This window comes from Nomascus leucogenys, chromosome X, assembly GCF_006542625.1.
Source record: "Nomascus leucogenys isolate Asia chromosome X, Asia_NLE_v1, whole genome shotgun sequence".
In the NCBI taxonomy this organism is placed as follows: Eukaryota; Metazoa; Chordata; class Mammalia; order Primates; family Hylobatidae; genus Nomascus; species Nomascus leucogenys.
This window is the reverse complement of record NC_044406.1, coordinates 38,570,395-38,591,651: the sequence shown is the minus strand read 5'-3', so window position 1 is coordinate 38,591,651 and position 21,257 is coordinate 38,570,395. Positions and strand designations below refer to the sequence as shown.

The 21,257-nt window shown below is 47.6% G+C and overlaps 2 protein-coding genes across 4 annotated transcripts in view; one reads left to right on the top strand and one right to left on the bottom strand.

The window, feature by feature from the left end:
- Positions 1-9,999, bottom strand: part of SMC1A (structural maintenance of chromosomes 1A) — a 48,221-nt gene extending 38,222 nt beyond the window's left edge. The window contains exons 1-5 of the mRNA XM_030806770.1: positions 9,769-9,999; positions 2,452-2,640; positions 2,229-2,341; positions 738-941; positions 406-644 (exon numbers count right to left, since the gene is read on the bottom strand). Of these exons, the coding sequence (XP_030662630.1) occupies positions 406-644; positions 738-941; positions 2,229-2,341; positions 2,452-2,640; positions 9,769-9,877 (854 nt within the window). The 5' untranslated portion in view covers positions 9,878-9,999. The remainder of the gene's footprint in view (positions 1-405; positions 645-737; positions 942-2,228; positions 2,342-2,451; positions 2,641-9,768) is intronic.
- An 85-nt stretch (positions 10,000-10,084) lies between these two features.
- Positions 10,085-21,252, top strand: RIBC1 (RIB43A domain with coiled-coils 1). 3 transcript variants are annotated; one of them, XM_030806767.1, is made up of 8 exons: positions 10,085-10,281; positions 10,591-10,679; positions 16,400-16,516; positions 18,135-18,216; positions 18,415-18,759; positions 19,990-20,108; positions 20,535-20,926; positions 21,043-21,243. In XM_030806767.1, the coding sequence occupies exons 3-8, from the start codon at positions 16,400-16,402 to the stop codon at positions 21,122-21,124; spliced, it is 1,137 nt and encodes a 378-aa protein (XP_030662627.1). In that variant the 5' UTR covers positions 10,085-10,281; positions 10,591-10,679; the 3' UTR covers positions 21,125-21,243. The 3 variants fall into 3 exon arrangements, with proteins under 3 accessions (XP_030662627.1, XP_030662629.1, XP_030662628.1); XM_030806769.1 differs by lacking the exon at positions 18,415-18,759 and having other exon boundaries at positions 20,535-21,252; XM_030806768.1 differs by lacking the exons at positions 10,085-10,281; positions 10,591-10,679; positions 18,415-18,759; positions 21,043-21,243 and having other exon boundaries at positions 15,900-16,516; positions 20,535-20,966.
- Positions 21,253-21,257: the final 5 nt, after the last annotated feature.

Below are 21,257 nucleotides of genomic sequence, written 5' to 3'. Positions count from 1 at the left end.
CCCTGGCCAGGAAGCTCATTAACAACTCCCAAGAACATCCTGTATTTACTTAGTTGGCCCCTCAAATTCCTATCCTTTAAACTTCTAGCTTCAGTTTCCTCTTCTAGGAAGGCCTTCTCAGCCACTCCATTGGCTCGGCCTCACACTGGTTCCTCTTTCTTGGCAAGGCCACCACCCCTTTTGAGTTCTCCCTCATCTGAGCACCTGTCTACCCAGGGCCTGAGTGCTTAAATATTCTATTTGTCTAAACTGCAAGTCAAGAAATGTGCCTGGTTCTTACAAAAGCAAGTCAGGAGAATAACAGAGAAATGAGTATGGGTACTGAACTCCGGGCTCAGAGGAACCCTAATAAACAGCACGGCCTCTTGGTTTCCCACAAGTCGCAGGCCCAGGTCTGCCTCTTACTTGATCTCCTTCTCAATCTGCTGCTGCTCCCGCATCATTTTGCCCAGCTCCTTCTTCTTCTCCTTCAGCTCATCCTCCACCTTGTCCATACGCTTCTTGTCCTTCTCAATCTCCTTGTTCTTTGAGGCCAGTTCCTTGTTGAGCTTCTCAATTTCCACTTCATTATGGTAAAGCTTAAAGAGCTGCAGCTGTACCTGAGCCCGTACTACCTCATCCTTCAGGCGCTGGTAGCGGTCAGCCTGTGCAAACAGGGGAATAGTGGCAGGGGTGCATCGATAAGGCACTGGCTCCATCCTGGTCCCTCAGAGCCAAGAGGTAGCTTGGCCACCTACCTCTTCTTTCTCCTGCTTTGCTTCCTTGCGTTCAGCCGCAATATTTTTCTTGCGATGGTAATTAAACTGTGTGTCCTCTTCAGCCTTCACCATTTCCTTCTTTCGCTTGTCATACTCCTGCGCCAGCTCCCCAGAACGACTAATCTCTTCAAATAGAGCTGTCCTCTCTTTGGGGTTCTTCATGGCAATAGATTCCACAGCACCCTAGTAAAGGTTGAAACACTCTTCCACTTCAGACCCCAGCCAGCCCAGTTCACCTTACCCATTTCCACTCCTTCATCCAGAAAAAGTTACCAACTTTCTCTCCCATGCCCCTGGTGCCACATTTCACACTGGACTTTGAGGACAAATTCCTTGCCCTCTGAGGAGCACAGGGAGCCAAAGGGACAAAGACAACAAAGTGTTATGTGCAGTAACAGAAGCAGCACAGGAAAAGAACAAAATGAAGCTTGGGGGTAGGAGACTGATAAGGAAATCTATCTCAGAAGGCTTCCCAAAGGTGACATCTGTGCTGAGTTTGGAAGATGGACGGAAGCTAACCAAGAAAATAAAAGAGAAAAGGTGGCCAGGCGCGGTGGCTCACACCTGTAATCCCAGCACTTTGGGAGGGTGAGGCAGGCAGATCACCTGAGATCAGCAGGAGTTCAAGACCAGCCTAGCCAAAATGGTAAAACCCCATCTCCACCAAAAATACAAAAATTAGCCAGGCATGGTGGCGGGCGCCTGTAGTCCCAGCTACTTGGGAGGCTGAGGCAGGAGAATCGCTTGAACCCTGGAGGCGGAGGTTGCAGTGAGCCAAGATCGTGCCACTGCACTCCAGCCTGGGTGACAAGCGAAACTCCATCTCAAAAAAAAAACAGAGAAAAAGTTATTCTATGTAGAGGAAAATTAATATGCAAAGACCTGTAGGCCAAAGAAAGCAGGTGAATTTGCAGAACCATAAATGATTTAAGTAGGCTGGAGTGCAAGGCTGGAGAAGAACATGCAGATGGTATTTGGATTTTGATGATGGGGTTTCCCGAATGATAGGCTTAGGAGTTTGGATCTCATTCTAAGGCAGTAGTTCTCAAATTTCAGCCGGCATCATAATAAACTGGAGAGCTTAGTAAAACACACATTGCTGTGCCCCACCCCACAGTTTCTTCCAAGTTGGGAAGTCTAGGATAGGGCCTGAGAATGTGCATTTTCTAACATGTTACCAGGTAATGTTGATACTGCTGGTCTGGAGACTATAGTTTAAGAACCACCATTGTAAGGCAATATGGAATCACTGAAATGTTTTAAGGAAAAAAGGGAGGGGAAACAAAACAAATGTGTGTCCTCATAAGATGAACCTGGCTCAGGGGCCAGACTGAAGTCGGGAAGCTCAGTGAACAAGGTGCTACATTAGCTCAAGGGAGAGATGATAAAGCCTGAGATGGCGCAGACAGAGCGGGGATGGGGCATGGTCTGGCAAAAACCAGATAGCCAATAACTGTTAAAAACGCCCACCTGGAAAACGAGGAAGTTACGAGCTTTGATGAGAATGCCCAACTTCTCTAATTCCTCACTGTACTCATGTAGTTGGACCACTTTGTTGTTGATCTTGTACTCAGAAGAACCCCCTACAAGACAATGCATGAGTTGGCAAGGGTCAGGCCTCCTTCCTGTCCCAGTCAACTAGTCTCGCCACCTCCCAGGACCCAAGGAGAGCCTTCTGGCCAGCCTCACCCACCTACAATGACACGGGCAAAGGTACGGTCCTCAGCACCCTCCTCAGAGTAGACCATGCTGACAAAGGCCCGGTTGGCAGCTGGCTTGCCCACAGGAGCTCCATGGATCAGGTCCCGCAGGGTCTTTACCCGCAGGTTGCTGGTTTTTTCACCTAGCACAAAGCTGATGGCATCCATGAGATTTGACTTACCTAAGGGAAGAGGGATGAGGCAGTAGAGGGAAAGTCAGGATGAAGAGGAGAGGAAAAGGAATAAAGATATTGAGATGAACAAGAATGTCCCCTAATCACTCAGTACTCAGACTAATGGAAAGAGAGACTATTCCTCTGTCCCCATAAAGACTGAGCACAACCAAAGCTCTGGGTCAAAGGCTTAGGAAAAACAGTCCTTCTGCAGTTACTATATAGCAGCCAGAAGCTAGAACCCAGGACAAGCGTAGTGACTCACACCTGTAATCTCAGCACCTTGGGAGGCTGAGGCAGGAAGATCGCTTGAGGCCAGGAGTTTGAAACCAGCTTGGACAACAAGGCAAAACCCAGTCTCTACAAAAACTTTAAAAATTAGCTGGGCATGGTGGCATGAGCCTGTAGTCCCAGCTACTCGGAAGGCTGAGGAGGGAGGATCGCTTGAACTCAAGAGTTCAGAGCTGCATGAGCTATGATGACACCACTGCACTCCAGCCTGGGTGACAGAGCAAGACTCTCTCTAAAAAAATAGTGAAAAAAAAAAAAAACAGGAAAGAATAATTTAAAAAAAGAAGCTAGAACCCAACCTAAAGAAATGGTATATTCACAGAATGGATAGTTCTATAACCTTTAATGACATGGACAAAAGCCCACAACAGGTGAAACAAGACACAAAACTCAACGATGTTAAAATAATATAAAGTGGGCTGGGCACGGTGGCTCACGCCTGTAATCCCAGCACTTTGGGAGGCCGAGGCAGGTGGATCACCTGAGGTCAGGAGTTCAAGACCAGCCTGACCAATATGGTGAAACCCTGTCTCTACTAAAAAAATACAAAAATTAGCTGGGCGTGGTGGTGGGCGCCTGTAATCCCAGCTACTTGGAAGGCTGAGGCAGGAGAATCGCTTGAACCTGGGAGGTAGAGGCTGCAGTGAGCCAAGATCGTGCCACTGCACTCCAGCCTGGGAAACAGAGTAAGACTCCATCTCGAAAAAAAAAAAAAATAATAATATAAATTAAAATTTAAAAATAGGCTGGGAGGAGGGGAAAATGAGAGTTTTTTTTCTTTTGAGATGGAGTCTTGCTCTGTTGCTAGGCTGGAGTGCAGTGGCGTGATCTCAGCTCACCACAACCTCTGACTCCCTGATTCAAGGGATTCTCTCGCCTCAGCCTCCCGAATAGCTGGGATTACAGGCACACGCCACCACGCCCAGCTAATTTTTTGTATTTTTAGTAGAGACAGGGTTTCACCATGTTGGCCAGGATGGTCTCGATCTTCTGACCTTGTGATTCGCCCACCTCGGTCTCCCAAAGTGCTGGGATTACAGGCATGAGCCACTGCGCCTGGCCTGGGAGTTGTTTTTTAATGGGTATAGATTTTCAGTTTTGCAAGATGAAAAAGTTGTAGAGATCGTTTGCACAAAAACGTGAATATATTTAACATTACTGAACTGTACACTTAAAAATGGTTAATTTAGGAAATTTTATGTGTATTTTACCACCATCTAAAAAAAGAGCATATTCCTGTTGTGATACAATATGAAACACACAGCATCATTTATGATGTATCTTGCCAAAAATATGTAACCTGAATCTATTTTTTTCCTTTTTTAAATTTTTTGTTATAATAAAGACAAGGCCTTGCTGTGTTGCCCAGGCTAGTCTTGAACTCCTGGCCTCAAGTGATCCTCCTGCCGTGGCCTCCCAAAGTTCTGGGATTACAGGCATGAGCCACCATATCCAGCTTAATTTGAATCTAAACAAGCCTTTAGACTTACCTTCCAGTTCCTAGGAAATACAGCAATACAATATAGAGGAACATAGTAAGGTTTCCATGAGGAAATCTTAACACAAACACAGAATGTAGGATGTTCTCAAAGACAAATGGCCTGGTCTTTTCAAAAAGTCAGTGTCTAAAAAGAAAGCTTGAGCTGGGCACGGTGGCTCACACCTGTAATCCCAGCACTTTGGGTGGCCAAGGCGGGCGGATCACCTGAGGTTGGGGAGTTCCGGACCAGCCTAACATGGAGATATCTCGTCTCTACTAAAAATACAAAATTAGCCGGGCATGGTGGCACATGCCTGTAATCCCAGCTACTCAGGAGGCTGAGGCAGGAGACTCGCTTGAACCTGGGAGGCAGAGGTTACGGTGAGCCGAGATCGTGCCATTGCACTCCAGCCTGGGCAACAAGAGCGAAACTCCATCTCAAAAAAAAACAAAAAAAGGTTGAGAGAACCATTCCAAAACATGAGAGATTTCTGAGACATAGGTAAACAGTGCACAAACTTTGATTGGACTGTGGTTCCAAAATAACAAAAAGACATCTGGGGAGCAAATTAAGGAAGCTTAAATATAAACTGGATAACTGATGACATGAGGAAATTTTCTTAGTTGTGATCATTGAATAGTGGTAGTACAGGACAATGATGATTTTAAGAGGTGAATGCTGAAGCACTTAGGGGTGAAATGTAATTGAGTCTGTAATTTACTTCCAAATGACTAAGTAATGCACATATATGCTTGCAAATTTTCTTAATAAAACTTGGGAGAAGAGAAGGCACAGGAAACAAATATATGAAAACATAAACAGTGCAGCTGTGATTGCCTCTGAAAAGGAAACTAAGCAGCTAGGGTCAAGGGAGTCTTCTTTTTACTACTGTATATCCTTAAGGATTTTTAAAATTGTATACCATGTGCATGTACCAGCTATTCAAATAAATAAGGTTTTCAACATTAACAATGGCTATCTTTTCAGTAGTGGAGTTACAGCTTTTACTTTCTTCATTTTAGAATCTGAAAACAAAAAAGGTTTTATTTATTTTATTTATTTTTTGAGATGGAGTCTCGCTCTATTGCCCACGCTAGATTGCACCTACCAAGTTTAGTGATTCTCCTGCCTCAGCCTCCTGAATAGCTGGGACTACAAGCGTGTGCCACCACACCTAGTTAATTTTTGTATTTTTAGTAGAGATGGGGTTTCATCATGTTAGCCAGGCTGGTCTCGAATTCCTGACCTCAAGTGATCCACCCACCTCGGTCTCCTAACGTGCTGGGATTACAGGCATAAGCTACCATGCCCAGACCTTATTCATGTATTTATTGAGACAGGGTCTGACTCTGTCACCCAGGCTGGAGTGCAGTAGCAGTATCACAGCTCTCTGCAGCCTTGACCTCCTTGGCTCAAGTGATCCTCCTGTCTCAGCCTCCCAAGTAGCTGGAACCATGGGCATAAGCCACCATGCCCGCTAGTTTTTGGATTTTTGCAGAAGCAAAAATGTTGCCTAGGCTGGTCTCAAACTCCTGAGCTCCAGAGATCCCCCACCTTGGATTCCCAAAGTGCTGGGGTTACAGGCATGAGCCACCGTTCCTGGCCAAAAAAATAGATATTGTTTTAAAAGTTTAGGCCGGGTGCAGTGGCTCATGACTGTAATCCCAGCACTTTGAAAGGCCGAGGCAGGCGGATCACCTGAGGTCAGGAGTTTGAGACCAGCTTGGCCAACATGGTGAAACCCCGTCTCTACTAAAAATACAAAAATTAGCCAGGCACGGTTGTGTGCCTATAATCCCAGCTACTCGGGAGGCTGCGGCACGAGAATTGCTTAAACCCAGGAGGTGGAGGTTACAGTGAGCTGAGATCGCGCCACTGCACTCCAACCTGGGCGACAGAGAGAGGCTCTGTCTCAAGAAAAAAAAAAAAAAAGTTTAGTCAGGCTGGTGGATAAGGAGGAACAGTTTAGTCTCTATAATTTCTATCTCAAGACTGTCTCTAAACAACTTATATATGACTTTGAACTGAAGATCTGATTTCCAACACCTTTCTACTCAGCCATAAAAATAGTAGCCCAAGTCCTTCCATGGAGACGGTATAAGACTATGATTAGGTTGGGCACGGCATCTCGCGCCTGTAATCCCAGCACTTTGGGAAGCAGACGTGGGTGGATCACTTGACCTCAGGAGTTTGAGACCAGCCTGGACAACATGGCAAAATCCCATCTCTACAAAAAACACAAAAATTGGCTGGGCATGGTGGCGCACTCCAGTTGTCCTGACTACTGGGGAGGCTGAGATGGGAGGGTTGCTTGAGCCCGAGAAGTTGAGGCTGCAGTGAGCCATGATTGTGCCACTGTATGCCAGCCTTGGTGACAGAGCAAGACCCTGACTCCAAAAAAAAAAAAAAAAAAATAGGCCAGGTACGGTGGCTCACATCTGTAACCGCAGCATTTTGGGAGGCCCAGGTGGGCAGATCACAGGGTCAGGAGTTTGAGACCAGCATAACCAACGTGGTGAAACCCTGTCTCTACTAAAAATACAAAAACTGGCCGGATGTAGTGGTGCACGCCTGTAATCCCAGCTCCTCAGGAGGCTGAGGCAGGAGAATAGCTTGAACCCGGGAGGCAGAGGTTGCAGTGAGCTGAGATCACGTCACTGCACTCCAGCCTGGGCGACAGAGAAAGACTCCGCCTCAATAAAAAAAAGAAAAAAAAAGAAAAAAAAAAAGAATCACTTGAACCCAGCAGGCAGAGGCTGCAGTGAGCCGAGGTCATGCCACTGCACCCCAGTGTGGGCGACAGAGTGAGACTCCGTCTAAAAAAGCTTGAAAGCTTGGGCTTAGAACCAACAGACCAGGTTCTAATCTTACTTTCACTACTTCTTGGCTGACCTTCCATTCCCTCACCTGGAAAAAGATGAAAAAACCACAACTCACAGGTCTAAAAATATGTGCGGCACATACTTCTCTATTGGAGTGGCAGGAGCACAGGCATGGGTTCTGAGAACCACGGACAAGTTATCACACCTCTGTGCCTTAATCTCCTCAGGTGTAAAACGAAGCCATTGGCATTTTCCTCCTAGGGTCATTTTGAGAATTTAAATGTAAAGGGTCCCTTGGCTGGGTGCAGTGGCTCATGCCTGTAATCCCAGCACTTTGGGAGGCTGAGGCAGGCAGATCACTTGAGCCCAGGAGTTTGAGATCAGCCTGGCCAACAGGGCGAAACACCATCTCTACTAAAAATACAAAAAACTAGCCAGATGGGGTGGCGCACGCCTGTAGTCCCAGCTACTTGGGAGGCTGAGGCACGAGAATCACTTGAACCCAAGAGGCAGAGGTTGCAGTGAGCCAACATCATGCCACTGCACTCCAGCCTGGACAACAGAACAAGACTGTCTCAAAAAAAAAAAAAAAGAAAAGAAAAAGAAAAAACAGGGTCCCAATAAATAAAGTACTTGACACACAGAGTAGGTACTCAATTAATTAGTCCTATCCTAAGTCTGGACTCAGCTCGTCTCCCTCATCACAGCAGGACTAGCACATCATGCAGACCAGGAGTCAGCCTTTTAGGAACCAATATCCAACCTTTGGGCTTCTCCCATCACTTCCAGGGAGGACAACATCTCACAACCACAAGCCTCTCTAATCACAATCAATATGGTAAACATTTTTGTAATATATATTATGGACTGAACACCAGTAAAATGTTTCAAGGAATGTCTGCTTTAGGGTACTCACAGGCCAATGAAGATACAAAAACATGCACCATCAATATAGGACTTAATAAACATTAATGTGTACCAAGTGTCTATGGTATGCCACAGAGGAAGAGTAATTCACCAAAGGGACTAAAGGAATGGCTTGTAGAGGTGGGCCTTAAAGAACGGGGGCAAGTGGGGGAGTGCCATGGCCCTTTTCAGAACAGCTGGGAATACAAATCTACTAATGTTGAGGGGACTGAATGCCAAGAGGTACATCCTAGCTCTTTCAACAGGGGCCACTACACTAAAACCCGAGGAAACTGGGTGGACACCAAGCATTAGCCCTCCAGGCCAGTGGTTCTCAAATAAGTTGGGGGTTTGGGGGAGTCACACATACCCTCTGTGACATCTGGCAATGTCTGGAGACAGTTTTGATTGTCATGCCTGGGGAGTAGAGGTGCTACTGTCATCTAGCAGGTAGACGCCAGAGATGCTGTTAAACATCCTACAATGCACAGGGCACATCCCACAGCAAAAGATTATCTCACTGGAAATGTCAATAGTGCCACTGTTGAGACAGTCTCCAGGAAAGGTACTCAGTACGTGCTACTTCAGCAAGGGCAGCCTCTTAGGCTAGGATATGATTCAGCTAGAACATCTCTGGGGTGGAAGAATACAGCAGGATTCCAAATGGACATCTGAGGTGAGAGGAATCCACGGTGTATCGTTTAGAGTTGGGAAGATACAAAATAGAGGCTTTACCTGATCACTCTTTCTAAAGACACCACCCAAGTCACTTTATCACATCCACCTGTCTCATTTCCTGTATAGCACTTATGACAGCCTAAAAACATCTTATTTTCTCCTTCTTTATCTTCTTTCCCCTCTGGAATATAAGTTCCCTGTGAGCGTGGAGTTGGTTTATTCTATTCTCCGCTGTTTCCACAACTTGCAACTGAATAACTCCTGATAAACAATAAGCATTCAACAAATATGGTAAATTAGTTAATTTCGGCTTTTGACGGTTTCGGTGGTAGGAAAGGGGCGAGTTCGAGGCAACTACCTCTGACATAGCGGTTGGGGGTGGGGAGCGACACCTCAAGCACTCTAAAGACTGGAGCGCTGGGTCTGAAATTCAAAAGTGCCGCCTCCAGAGAAGAGTAGAAAGGAAAGAGTTGGAGTGTACCAATGCGAGGCGAGAGGGGACGCTGGGCTGAAACAGAAGTGCACCGTTTGGGACCGAAGGCCACGGGAGAGCTACCAGCGTCCCCACATTTTCCGGAGGGGGTCAAGTAAGGCTGGGAAGCCGGCTCCTGCCGGTCCGGCGGGGAGCCGTGCGGCGGGGGATTGAGCTGGCGGGAAGCTGGCTCCAGATGCGCCTCCTTTGGCGGGAGGGGGAAGTAGGCGGGGTAACTGGCAGCTCGGCCCGTACCACTCGGCCGGGGCGGGGGCCGCGCAGGAAGCGGCAAGTGACATCTGGAAGGTGTTCGAGTTAGAGCACCCGCGCGGGGAGAGTGGGTTCGAGCAGAACCCCCTCTGGACGGGCAAGGAACCCGTAAGGGTCCGCGACGTTTCAGGTTACATGGGCTGGGTTGTACTACTCCGGCACCGGATAAGGGGTCCAGGCCGGGACGTGCGCAGGGCCGCAGCCAGGTTTATCTCACCAGAGCCATTGGGTCCAATGATGGCGGTGAACCTCTGAAATGGTCCGATAATCTGTCGACCCTTGTACGACTTAAAGTTCTCGATCTCAATCAGTTTCAGGAACCCCATGACGGCCGCGGCGCCGGCGGCGGTAGGACAGGCCGCGCCGTACGCCCGAGAACTGTGGTAGCCCGCGCGGGAAGCGCCGCAGTGCAAGCCGGGCGACCAGCAAATGTCGCGAGAATACGTCCAGGCCTAACGGGATTTTCGCCTTCCGGCAGGAGTGGGGCCAGGGGCGGGGACTGATGTTGCGTATACGAGGAGCGAGCTGACGACTGGCGTGGTGCCTCCGCCCCCCTTTCTTGTTGCACGGCAACAACAAACACTTGCTCCTGCGGACCAGATCCCCGGAGGAGTGGGTGCTGGGCGGAGCCAGAGCAGTTCTTGAAGTTCAAGGAGGCGGGGGAGACCTGAGCTCACGCTTGCTGAGACAGAAGTCACAGCAGGATTATGCCCCTCAGGGCAAGAGGAAGGTGGGAGCTCGGCTGTGGCTGTAGCCTGGCCAGCTTTCAAGGCTAGGACAGGGACAGGGTCGGGAATTGGAAGGAGCCGGGGGAAGCGGAGGGCTGGACGGGAAGGAGGGGCCAACGGGATGATTCAGTGTTAGGTGAGCTCAGACTGTGCTAATGGTGGGGTAGGATTGGAGGCGGGACGGGATGCGAAGGCGGATGGGTTGTGAATGGGGCTGAGGCTACTCCCAGGCAACAGGGATACAGGCTGGGGAAGGCTACGGCCTGAGATACTACCCCTATCCCCTGCCTCCCTCCTGTTCTACCAAGCAGAGTTCAGAAACTGCCGCTGTAACCCAAGAACAAAGTTGCATGCAGAGCCAACCTAAGAGCTTCAAAATCGGGATTCCTTACTGAGAAAGGTATTTTGTGTGAACCTCCAGGAGTCAAGGTCCCTAAGCCAGTGCTCTCCACCTCCACCTACCTCTGCCTCCATGCCGCTCCCCCATCCCATTCCCACAGCTCCATACCACAATGCCACCTTATCTCTCTTCCCTCTCTGCTCTCTATCATTAATAAGGCAGGGGCCTTAGCAATCCAAGAAGCTTAAAATGTCAGCTGAATCTTCCCCTTCAGTGACCTTATACTGTGGTGGCAGGTGAAACCAGTAGGTAAGTTGGTGCCATTCTCAGACTTAAACATGGAAAGGATCTGGTGGTTGCCATAATTATTCCTTTAACTATTTATTAAATTATGTCCGAAGGCTAGAAAGAGTCATAAAGACTTAGGACAAGTCCAGGAAAGTGAGGAAGTGGCTGGGCATGGTGGCTGACAACGGTAATCCCATCGTGAGGGAGGCAGGCCAAGGCAGGAGGATCACTTGAGACCAGCAGTTCAAGACCAGCCTGGGCAACATAGTGAGACCCTATCTCTACTAAAAATTTAAAAATTAGCTGGGTGTGGCAGCTCTCACCTGTGGTCTACCCAGGATGCCGAAGCAAGAGGATCACTTGAGCCTGGGAGGTTGAGGCTGTAGTGAGTGGTGTCCGCACCACTTCACTCCAGCCTAGGTGACAGAGCAATACTCTGTCTCAAAAATAAATAAAGGGAGGAAGCTTGGTAGATGGAATCTAGTAGGGGAGCCATAAATGAAGTTCAGTTGGGAGAAACAATCAGGCTGGGGGGATAAAATGGCTAAAGGACAGCAATCTCATGTAATCCATGGGGAAATACTGTTCCCTTTTAAAAGATGAGATGGTGAGCCTGGGTAACATAGCAAAACCCAATCTCTACAAAAAAATTTTAAAAATTAGCCAGGCATGGTGGCACACACCTGTAGTCCCAGCTACTCAGGAGGCTGGGGCAGGAAGATCCTTTGAGCCCAGGAGTTTGAGGCTACAGTGAGCCATGATTGCACCACTACACTCCATCCTGGGCAACAGAGAGAGACCCCATCTAAAACAAATTAAAAATAAAATAAATTTTATTCTCTGCCTCAGCCTTCCGGGTAGCTAGGATTACAGGCGCCCACTCCCACGCCCGGCTAATTTTTTTGTATTTTTAGTAGAGACAGGTTTCACCATGTTGGCCAGGCTGGTCTTGAACTCCTGACCTCATGATCCACCTGCCTCAGCCTCCCAAAGTGCTGGGATTACAGGCGTGAGCCACCGTGCCTGGCCAAAAATAAAATACATTTTTAAATTTAAAAAAAGATGAGATGGCACTTGGGGGGAAAATTAAATTGGATCCTTATCTCACACCATACACAAAATGCAATTCCAAGTGGATTAAAAACCTAAGTGAGGCCGAGCACAGTGGCTCATGCCTGTAATACCAGCACTTTGGGAGACCGAGGCAGAATTGCTTGAGTTCAAGACTAGCTTGGGCAATATAGTGAGACCCCATCTATATTAAAAAAAATTAAATGGGGCCAGGCACGGTGGCTCACGCCTGTAATCTCAGCACTTTGGGAGGCCAAGGAGGGCGGATCACAAGCTCAGGAGATCGAGACTGTCCTGGCTAACACTGTGAAACCCCATCTCTACTAAAAATACAAAAAATCAGCCGGGCATGGTGGTGGGTGCCTATAGTCCCAGCTACTCGGGAGGCTGAGGCAGGAGAATGGCATGAATCCGGGAGGTGGAGCTTGCAGTGGGCCGAGATCATGCCACTGCCCTCCAGCCTGGGCAACAGAGTGAGACTCCACCTAAAAAAAAAAAAAAAAAAAAAAAAATTAAATGAGGCTGGGTGCGGTGGCTCACACCTGTAATCCCAGCACTTTGGGAGGCCAAGGCGGAGTTTGAGACCAGCCTGGCTAACATGGTGAAACACCGTCTCTACTAAAAATACAAAAATTAGCCGGGCGTGGTGGCACATGCCTGTAATCCCAGCTACTCAGGAAGCTGAAGCAGGAGAATCGCTTGAACCCGGGAGACGGAGGTTGCAGTGAGTCGAAATCGTGCCACTGCACTCCAGCCTGGGCGACAGAGCAAGACTCCATCTCAAAAAAAAAAAAAAAAATTAAATGAGAAAGGCAAAACTTTAGAAATATAGGAGAATATCTTTATGACCTCAGGATAGGGAGGGATTTCTTAAATAATAACTAGTAAGCTCAAAGGAAAAAATGGGTAAGTATGACTACATTCAAATTCACCATAAAGAAAGTGAAAATATGTGTTAAGTGCACACAGAAAGCTTCTAAAATATTGATAGTGTTCTATTTTCCGAGATTTGTGTAGAGTCCACAGGTGTTCATTTTGTTAATGTGCTTCATAACCTACATGTATATTAACCACATTGCTTTGTATGTATCAATTATTACCTTAAAAATCAAATGGGCCGGGTGCGGTGGCTCACGCCTGTAATCCCAGCACTTTGGGAGGCTGAGGCAGGTGGATCAGGAGGTCAGGAGATCGAGACCATGGTGAAACCCCGTCTCTACTAAAAATACAAAAAATTAGCCAGGCGCAGTGGCAGGCGCCTGTAGTCCCAGCTACTCGGGAGGCTGAGGCAGGAGAATGGCGGGAACCCGGGAGGCGGAGCTTGCAGTGAGCGTAGATGGCGCCACTGTACTCCAGCCTAGGCAACAGAGCCAGACTCTGTCTCAAAAAAAAAAAAAAAAAAAAAAAAAAAAAAAATCAAGTGAAAGCCAGTGCGGTGGCTCACACCTATGATCCCAGCACTTTGGGAGGCTGAGGCAGGCAGATCACTTGAGGTCCGGAATTCGAGACCAGCCTGACCAACATCTCTACTAAAAATACAAAAATTAGCTGGGTGTGGTGGTGTGCCCCTGTAGTCCCAGCTACTCGGGAGGCTGAGGCACTAGAATTACTTGAACCCGAGAGGCAGAGGCTGCAGTGAGCCGAGATTGCGCCACTGCGACCTGGACAACAGAGCAAGACTCTGCCTCAAAAAAAAAAAAAAAACAAGTGAAAAAACAAGTCACAAATTTGGAGAAGATATTTCCCACTTTTAAACGAAGAAATGATTAATATATATTAAAGGAACTCCTACAATTTAATTTTTTTTAATTTTTTTATTTTTTAGTCTCGCTCTGTTGCTCAGGCTGGAGTGCAATGGCGCTATCTCGGCTCACTGCAAGCTCCGCCTCTTGGGTTCAAGCCATTCTCCTGCCTCAACCTCCTGAGTAGCTGGGACTGCAGGCACCCGCCACCACGTCCGGCTAATTTTTTGTATTTTTAGTAGAGATGGGGTTTCGCCGTGTTAGCCAGCATGGTCTCGATCTCCTGACCTCGTGATCCGCCCGCCTCAGCCTCCCAAAGTGCTGGGATTACAGGTGTGAGCCACTCGCCCAGCCTACAATTAATTTTAAAAGGAAAACCTGGCTGGGCATGGTGGTCACACCTGTAATGTCAACAATTTGGGAGGCTGAGGTGGGAGGATTGCTTGAGCCTAGGAGTTCAAGACCAGCCTGGGTAACATTGAGAAGCCCTGTCTCTACAAAAAATACAAAAATTAGTCACACCTGTAGTCCCAACTAGTTGGGAGGGTGAGGTAGGAGGATCACTTGAGCCCAGGAGGTGGAGATTGCAGTGAGCTAAGATCGTGCCACTGCATTCCAGCCTGGGCAACAGAGTGAGACACTGTCTCAAAAAAAAAAAAAAAAAAAGGGACAACCTGATTTTTAAAAAAATGAACAGATATGAATGGGCACTCCAAAGAGAAGTAAATAAAAATGGTCAAAAAAACACATGAAAAGAACTTTATTATCAATAAGGAAAATTCCAATTAAAACAAGTAATTATAATTTTGTACCCACAAATTGGCAAAAATGTAAAAGTCTGGTATACGAAGTGTTGGTGAGAATGTGTAATGACTAGAATTTTTATACACTATTGTGAAAGTGTAAATTACAATCTCCTTGGAAAACAACTTAGCACTATCTTGTAAAGTTAAATATGCACATACCCTATGATCCAGCACTTCCACTCCTAGATATATGCTAGAGAAACTTCCACCCTGTATATATAAATCTTTAAAATCTATAGGTCCTTCTTTTTCTCTCGAAAAAAAAAAATTAGCTGAGTTGTTTGTCCTGCAGTCCTAGTCTCTCTTGAGCCCACCTCAATCAGAGTTTCATCCCCAGAACTCCATCAAACATGTTCTTGTCAGGCCGGGCATTACAGGTGGCCCACACGTGTAATCTCAGCACTTTAGGAGGCTGAGGCAGGAGGATCACTTGAGCCCAGAAGTTCAAGACCAGCCTGGGCAACATAGTGAGAGAGAGAGGGAATGGTAACACATTTTGGATAGAGTGTGGAGTGCTCTTGGAGTAAGGATGAGGGGGAAGAGATCCAGGACACTTCAGTGGTATCAATAATGTTCTGTTTCTTAGCTGGGGAGTTAGTTCATGGATTTCTATGTTATCATGCATCCTAACTTACATACATGGGTTATATATGTTCTCCTGTATGTATCAACTACTTCACAGTTACAAAATGGAAAACAAAACAAAACACCAAAAAGATCCAAATAGCTATAGGAGGAATTAAAGAATCACGCTCCAAACAAAGGAACAGCACATACAAAGGCCTTGGGGTGGGAACAGTTACTGTGTTGGAGGACTTGATCAGCTTGCCTGGAGCACTGTAAGCAAGGGAGACAGTGGTTTGAGACAAATTGGAGAGGTGTGCAGGAACTAGATCTTGAAAGCCCACAGTAAGGAGTTTGGATCTGATTCTAAGTACAGTGGGAAGCTAGTGGAGGATTTAAGCAGGTGAGAGACATGATCAGATTTATGTTTCCTAAAGTTTTTTTTGGCTGCGGCTTTGGCTGGGTTACATGCCAAAAGTAAGCTTCCCAAAATATGGAGGGACACAGGCAAATTTAAGCTTTCTAGCCTTTCATTTGACCGGAAAATAAGTAATAAAAGTAAAAAAAAAAAAGTGGGGGGGGGACATATATTTCAGAAAAGAAAGCTGCTTCTCGTTTCTGTGATTGGGCTATAGGAGTCAATAGAGGAAGCTGGAATACCAACATGGAGACAGTTGTGGTTATTCAGGAAGGTGGCAATGGTGGCTTGGACCAGGGTTATTTTGAAAGAAGAAGGAGTGAGGGAAAAGGAAGGATTAAAGGATGTCTCCTAGGTTTTTGGCCTGAGCAACTTGGTGAATGGTGGTGCCCCTTACTGAAATAAGGAAAACTGAGTAGAGTATAATGAAAAAGGAGTGTCGTAGATGTGTTTGAGGCTTAGAAAGGTGAGCAGGGGTCAGATCATGAGAACCTTATAAATCTGGCAAAGGGGGTTGGGCCTTATAAGCATTGGGGAGCCATTTGCTTTAAAGGTGCTTTCAAAGGCTTTACGCTGAGGAGTGCCATGGTCAGATTTGCTTCCCAAAGATCATTCTGGTAGCCAGTGCAGAGAAATCCAGTGCAGAGAGGGTAATGTTGGAGCAAGAGAACCCAGTGGGGCTCCTGAGATAGTGCCTGACACCAGATTGTGAGGCCTGAATTAAGCTGGTGACAGCAGAGATAGAGGGCACAGATATGAAATATATCAGGAAGTAGAATCAGTAGGAATCAATAACAGCTGAAATATTATAGGGAGAAAGGAATGGGGGTGGCGTGTAGTCAAAGATGGTGGTCGGCACTGATGGGCCATTCCACCTCCCTTTTGCTCCAGATGTATAACATAAACCAGTCAACAGATACCAAGGAAGCAGCAGCCATCAAGGCTAGAAGAAATCGAGAAAAAGAGCAACAAAACCGATTCTTCAATGTGCGGAACCGAGTCATGGGGGTGAGTGGGTAGTAGGGACTGTTGCTCAGGATCAGGGCCACCTCACTCTTACACCTGGAGAGGAACGTGTAACAGTGCCCATGATAGCCCTTCCCGTGATTCAAGCAGGCCCCTAGGGTGGGAAAGGAAAGAGAGGGAGAGAAGGCACCCACCCCTACAGGCCTGGGAAGAGCTTGGGAAGAGGGATAGGTCAGTGCAGGGGAAGAGACTAGGGGAGATGGCTGAACCTTCTCCAGTCAGCTCTGGGCCATGTGACCTGGTTCTTGAGACAGGCAACATGGAGCTAAAAGAGGCCTAAAGAATATTTGGAGTCCGGGTGCAGTCGCTCACACCTATAATCCCAGTACTTTGGGAGGCTGAGGTGAGCAGATCACACGAGGTCAGGAGTTTAAGACCAGCCTGGCCAACGTGGTGAAACCCTGTCTCTACTGAAAATACAAAAATTAGCTGGGTGTGGTTGTGCATGCCTGTAATCCCAGCTACTTGGGAGGCTGAGGCACAAGAATCACTTGAATCCAGGAGTAGGAGGTTGCAGTGAGCCGAGATCACACCATTGCACTCCAGCCTGAGCGACAGAGTAAGACCCTGTCTCAAAATTACTGCATATACCTAAACTATCTCTGCAAGGCTATGTTAAAAAACTGTTAACCAGGCTGAGAGACAGAGATGGAAGGGACACTTACTCCTCGCTAAACTGTATTCCTTTTTGTATGATTTTGAAATGTGATAAATGAATTATAATCAAAATAAAGAGAAAATATTGATAGTTTAAGAAACCAAAGATTGCTAGGTGAGTGGATAGAGGGGGTATGCAGCATGGTATTCTGGAAAAGACCCCGTAAGTATTTAAGGCCAGGTCTGCTGACTGTTGTGTGTGTGGCTTTGGATAAATCACCCGTCTTCTCTGAGCCCTAGGCTCCTCTTCTGTAAAATGAGGCTGAAGGAAGTCAGGTGAGTATTAACACACAGTGGCAGCTTTGAAAACCAGTACATAGTGCCTGCCGTAAGAAGTTGGCTAGGGTATTAGTGTTCTGACTGAGATCCAGCTGACAAGCTGACAAGCATTTCCTCGGGGCCTGCTCTGTGCCAAGCACTGTGTTGGGCAGTGGGGATACGAAAATGACTAAGGCCCAGTTTCTGCCCTGAAAGGGCTCACAGTCTGGTGAAGGAGAGAATACAGAGAGGTGAACATCAATATAATGTAGACAGTGGGTTCTAGATTCTATGGGAGTAGAACCTGCCTGAGGGGTCAGGAAGGTGAAGGCTGAGCTGGTCTCAAAGGACGAATTGGAATTTGTGTAAAGAGGGGAGGAAAGTGTTCCAAGTGGACGGAGCAGCTTGAGCAAAGGCTATTGGTTCAAAACAGCCTAAGATATTCAGGGAACTGTAAGCACAGCTCATAAGGGTAAGGTGGGACTAAGAGATGAGGCCAGAGAAGGAGGCAGAGGCTAGACCATGGAGAGGCTTACAAACCATGCTCAGGAGCTAGAACTTTATCCAGTAGGTACTGGGGAGCTACAGGATTCTGAAACAGGTAAATTCTAAGAAGTTTGTGGTAGGACATTAAAGGCCCCCTGCTGGGCTCCTACTCTGATTGTGCTCCTTTCTTTGGGATCAGGTAGATGTCCAGGCCCTGAACAACCAGGTGGGAGACCGAAAGCATCGGGAAGCAGCAGAAAGAAGCAAGGAGGCAGCTTATGGTAAAAGCCAAAAGCCAGGGGCCAGACAAGGGTGTAAAGAAAGAGCTCGAGTGGGCTGAGGTAGGGCAGTTCTGCCTCTGTGGCCTGAGGCCCTGGGGTGGTGGGACAAACTGGATGGACCTTGAGAGTAGAGGCCATGCTAAGTAGACTCTGTCCCTCCTGGGGTATCTTCTCCATATCCTTGCTCACCACCCCCAGGTACCAGCCAGGTGCAGTATGATGTGGTAGTCCAGATGTTAGAGAAGGAAGAGGCAGATCGAACACGTCGGCTGGCCAAGAAAGTCCAGGAGTTTCGGGAGCAGAAGCAGCAGCGCAAGAACGGGCGTGAATTTAGTCTTTGGGATCCAAGCCAAGTCTGGAAGGGGCTTCCAACCTATCTTAGTTACAGTAATACCTATCCTGGTCCAGCCAGCCTGCAGTACTTCTCTGGGGAAGACCTAGACAGGGACACACGGCTGAGAATGCAGCAGGGGCAGTTCAGGTGCAACTTGGAAAGGCAGCAGCAGGAGCAACAGCAAGCCAAGGTTGATGAGAATTGTGCAGGTAAGCAGCCCAGCCCTCCAGACTCAAAGACCTGAGGCCTAGTGGGGATCTGTCCTAAGCTGAGTACAGCACCCAGGGGACCAGAACTGTGTGGGGAGGTCCAATTATCCATAGGGTTGGTGCTGAAATGTTAGGTTGTGCAGACCCCAACCTCCCTGACTTCCTTCAGTAACTGACAGTGTAGCATTGTTCTTGATTAGCTTGGCACTCCATTACGTGGAGGCAGCACAGTGCAGACAGACCTAATGGCTCTGCCACTTACTAGCTGGTTTGGGCAAATGAATTTTCCCTTCTGTGCTTCAGTTTCTTCATCTTTAAAATGAGAATAATAATCTATACCACATAGAGTAGCTACTATTATGATATTGTCTGTGGCCACATCCTTCTCTTCCATTAGAAGAAGCCCTTCAAGGGCAAGGACCATGTCTTATCTACTTGCACTGTTCACCCTTCACATCAACCCTGTTACAGCACTCTGTTCTGTTGGACCACTTATTGTAGTTGTAGCTAATTGTGTAAGTATTTGTTTAATATCTGTCTTCTCCCTAAAATGTCAGCCTACTGAAGATGAACCATCTCTTTCGTGTCTACCCATCTCCCAGTTGCATAGTACAGTGTCTGACAGGTCTTAGGAACAGCAAGGAGCTCAGTGTGGCTGGAGCAGAAAAAAGTTGTCAGTACCTTTGCTTATGCCATGCCCTCAGCCTGGAATGCCCTTTGCTCTTTTAGTCTGTATACAAAATGTATTTCAAGGATCACCTCTTCCTGGAAGCCTTCCTCTTTTCCACCACCCCAAACCCTCTTAATACCCTGTGTACATCCCTGCCATTGCTCTTGCCAGATTGTGGTCTATCTATGTTTGATCTGTGTCTCCAACTAGACAGGGAGTTCTCTGAGGACAGGATTTAATTCGATGGTATCATTAGAACCCAACACATGGCCCTTAGACTGAGATTCAGAGATATGAAATGATTTACCCAAAATCACACAGCTCAGAAGCAGCAGAACTGACATTGGGACCCAGGTCCATTGGAGGCATCTTTTAGTTATGCACTTGAGAAATCCTTGTTGCTGCACCTAGTTCCTTCCACATCCCTACAACTCGGACACTAACCCCCTCCTAAACATTCGTACACATACAAACACAAAACTTGCTGAACAAATGGCTGGATGAGTGAAACAGGAATGGAGCAAGCCAGTACAGTAGCCCGGCCATATTTCTCTGTGTAGATGCGCTCAGTAACCAGCTGCGCCTCGCCATGGACGCGCAGGCCACCCATCTGGCCAGGCTGGAGGAGTCCTGTCGCGTGGCCATGATGTGTGCCATGGCCAACGCCAACAAAGCGCAGGTATGGCCTGAGCCATGCAGTACCTTGGGCTCTCCCCAACTCCTGAACAAAGTCCTGGGGAACCTTAGCCACATTCTTCCTCTTACATCCCCTTTTAAATCAGCATCAGCCCTCTCATCTGAGTACTCCCCCTTTCACTGAAGGCCCCTCTTAGGGTACGAGTCACCTCTCCCCACCTCTAGAAGCAGGATGACTTGAGAACAGAACATTGCCCTCTCATCCTCCGCTTCTCAGTCTAAAGGCTTCCGAAGGCAGAGAAGTTCCCTGCCCATTCTCCCCAACACATGCGTTAGGGGCACTGAAAGGCCATGCAGTATCTGTTCTTTCTTCCTTGAGATGGAAGAGTAGGGCCATGTTCCCTCCTCCCCTGTGGCAGAGTTCCCTGACGTTGGGCACCCAAATGTTTGCATTTGGGGGCTCTACCAGGCAGCTGCGCAGGCTGGGCATCAGCGCTGTGAGCGTCAGTGTGAACAGAAGGCCAACCTTGCAGAGATCCAGCATCAGAGCACGAGTGACCTACTGACTGAAAACCCCCAGGTCGCCCAACACCGTATGGCTCCCTACTGGGTCCTGCCCTATTGCTGGAAGGGCATGACTCCACAGCAGCAAGCCATCAGGAAAGAGCAGGAAGTACAATGCTCTAAGAAGCAAGCACACCGTCAGGCTGAGAAAACATTGGATACTGAATGGAAAAGCCAGACCATGAGCTCAGCCCAGGCAGTGCTGGAGCTAGAAGAGCAGGAGAGGGAATTGTGTGCTATATTTCGAAGGGGTCTAGGCTCCTTCAACCAGCAGCTGGCTAATGAGCAAAAAGCCCAGTGAGTTCTAGGTGGTGGTGGTGGGGATAAATGCCAAGGGAGGGAGAGGAGGGATGGTGAGGAACCATGGAGAGAGGGAAAGCATGTCAGCTGAGACCTCTGGACTTCTTTGACAGGCAGGATTACCTGAATTCAGTAATCTACACCAATCAACCTACAGCCCAGTATCACTGGCAGTTTAACACCAGCAGCCACTAAGTTCAGGATGTTTATCTCTCCCTTCTCCTCCATCAAGCTCACAGGTGGTTAGGAGTCAAAGAGAAAAATGCTGCATACTCCCACCTTCTAACCTAGGTAATAAAGTTCTGCACTCAAAATCAAGTCCACGTGT

Coding starts and splice junctions, on each gene's coding strand:
- RIBC1 (XM_030806767.1), top strand. CDS start 16,400: ATGTATAACATAAACCAGTCAACAGATACCAAGGAAGCAGCAGCCATC. Junction 18,760..19,989: donor GGTTGATGAGAATTGTGCAG/GTAAGCAGCCCA, acceptor TTCTCTGTGTAG/ATGCGCTCAGTAACCAGCTG. Junction 20,109..20,534: donor CCAACGCCAACAAAGCGCAG/GTATGGCCTGAG, acceptor GGGCTCTACCAG/GCAGCTGCGCAGGCTGGGCA.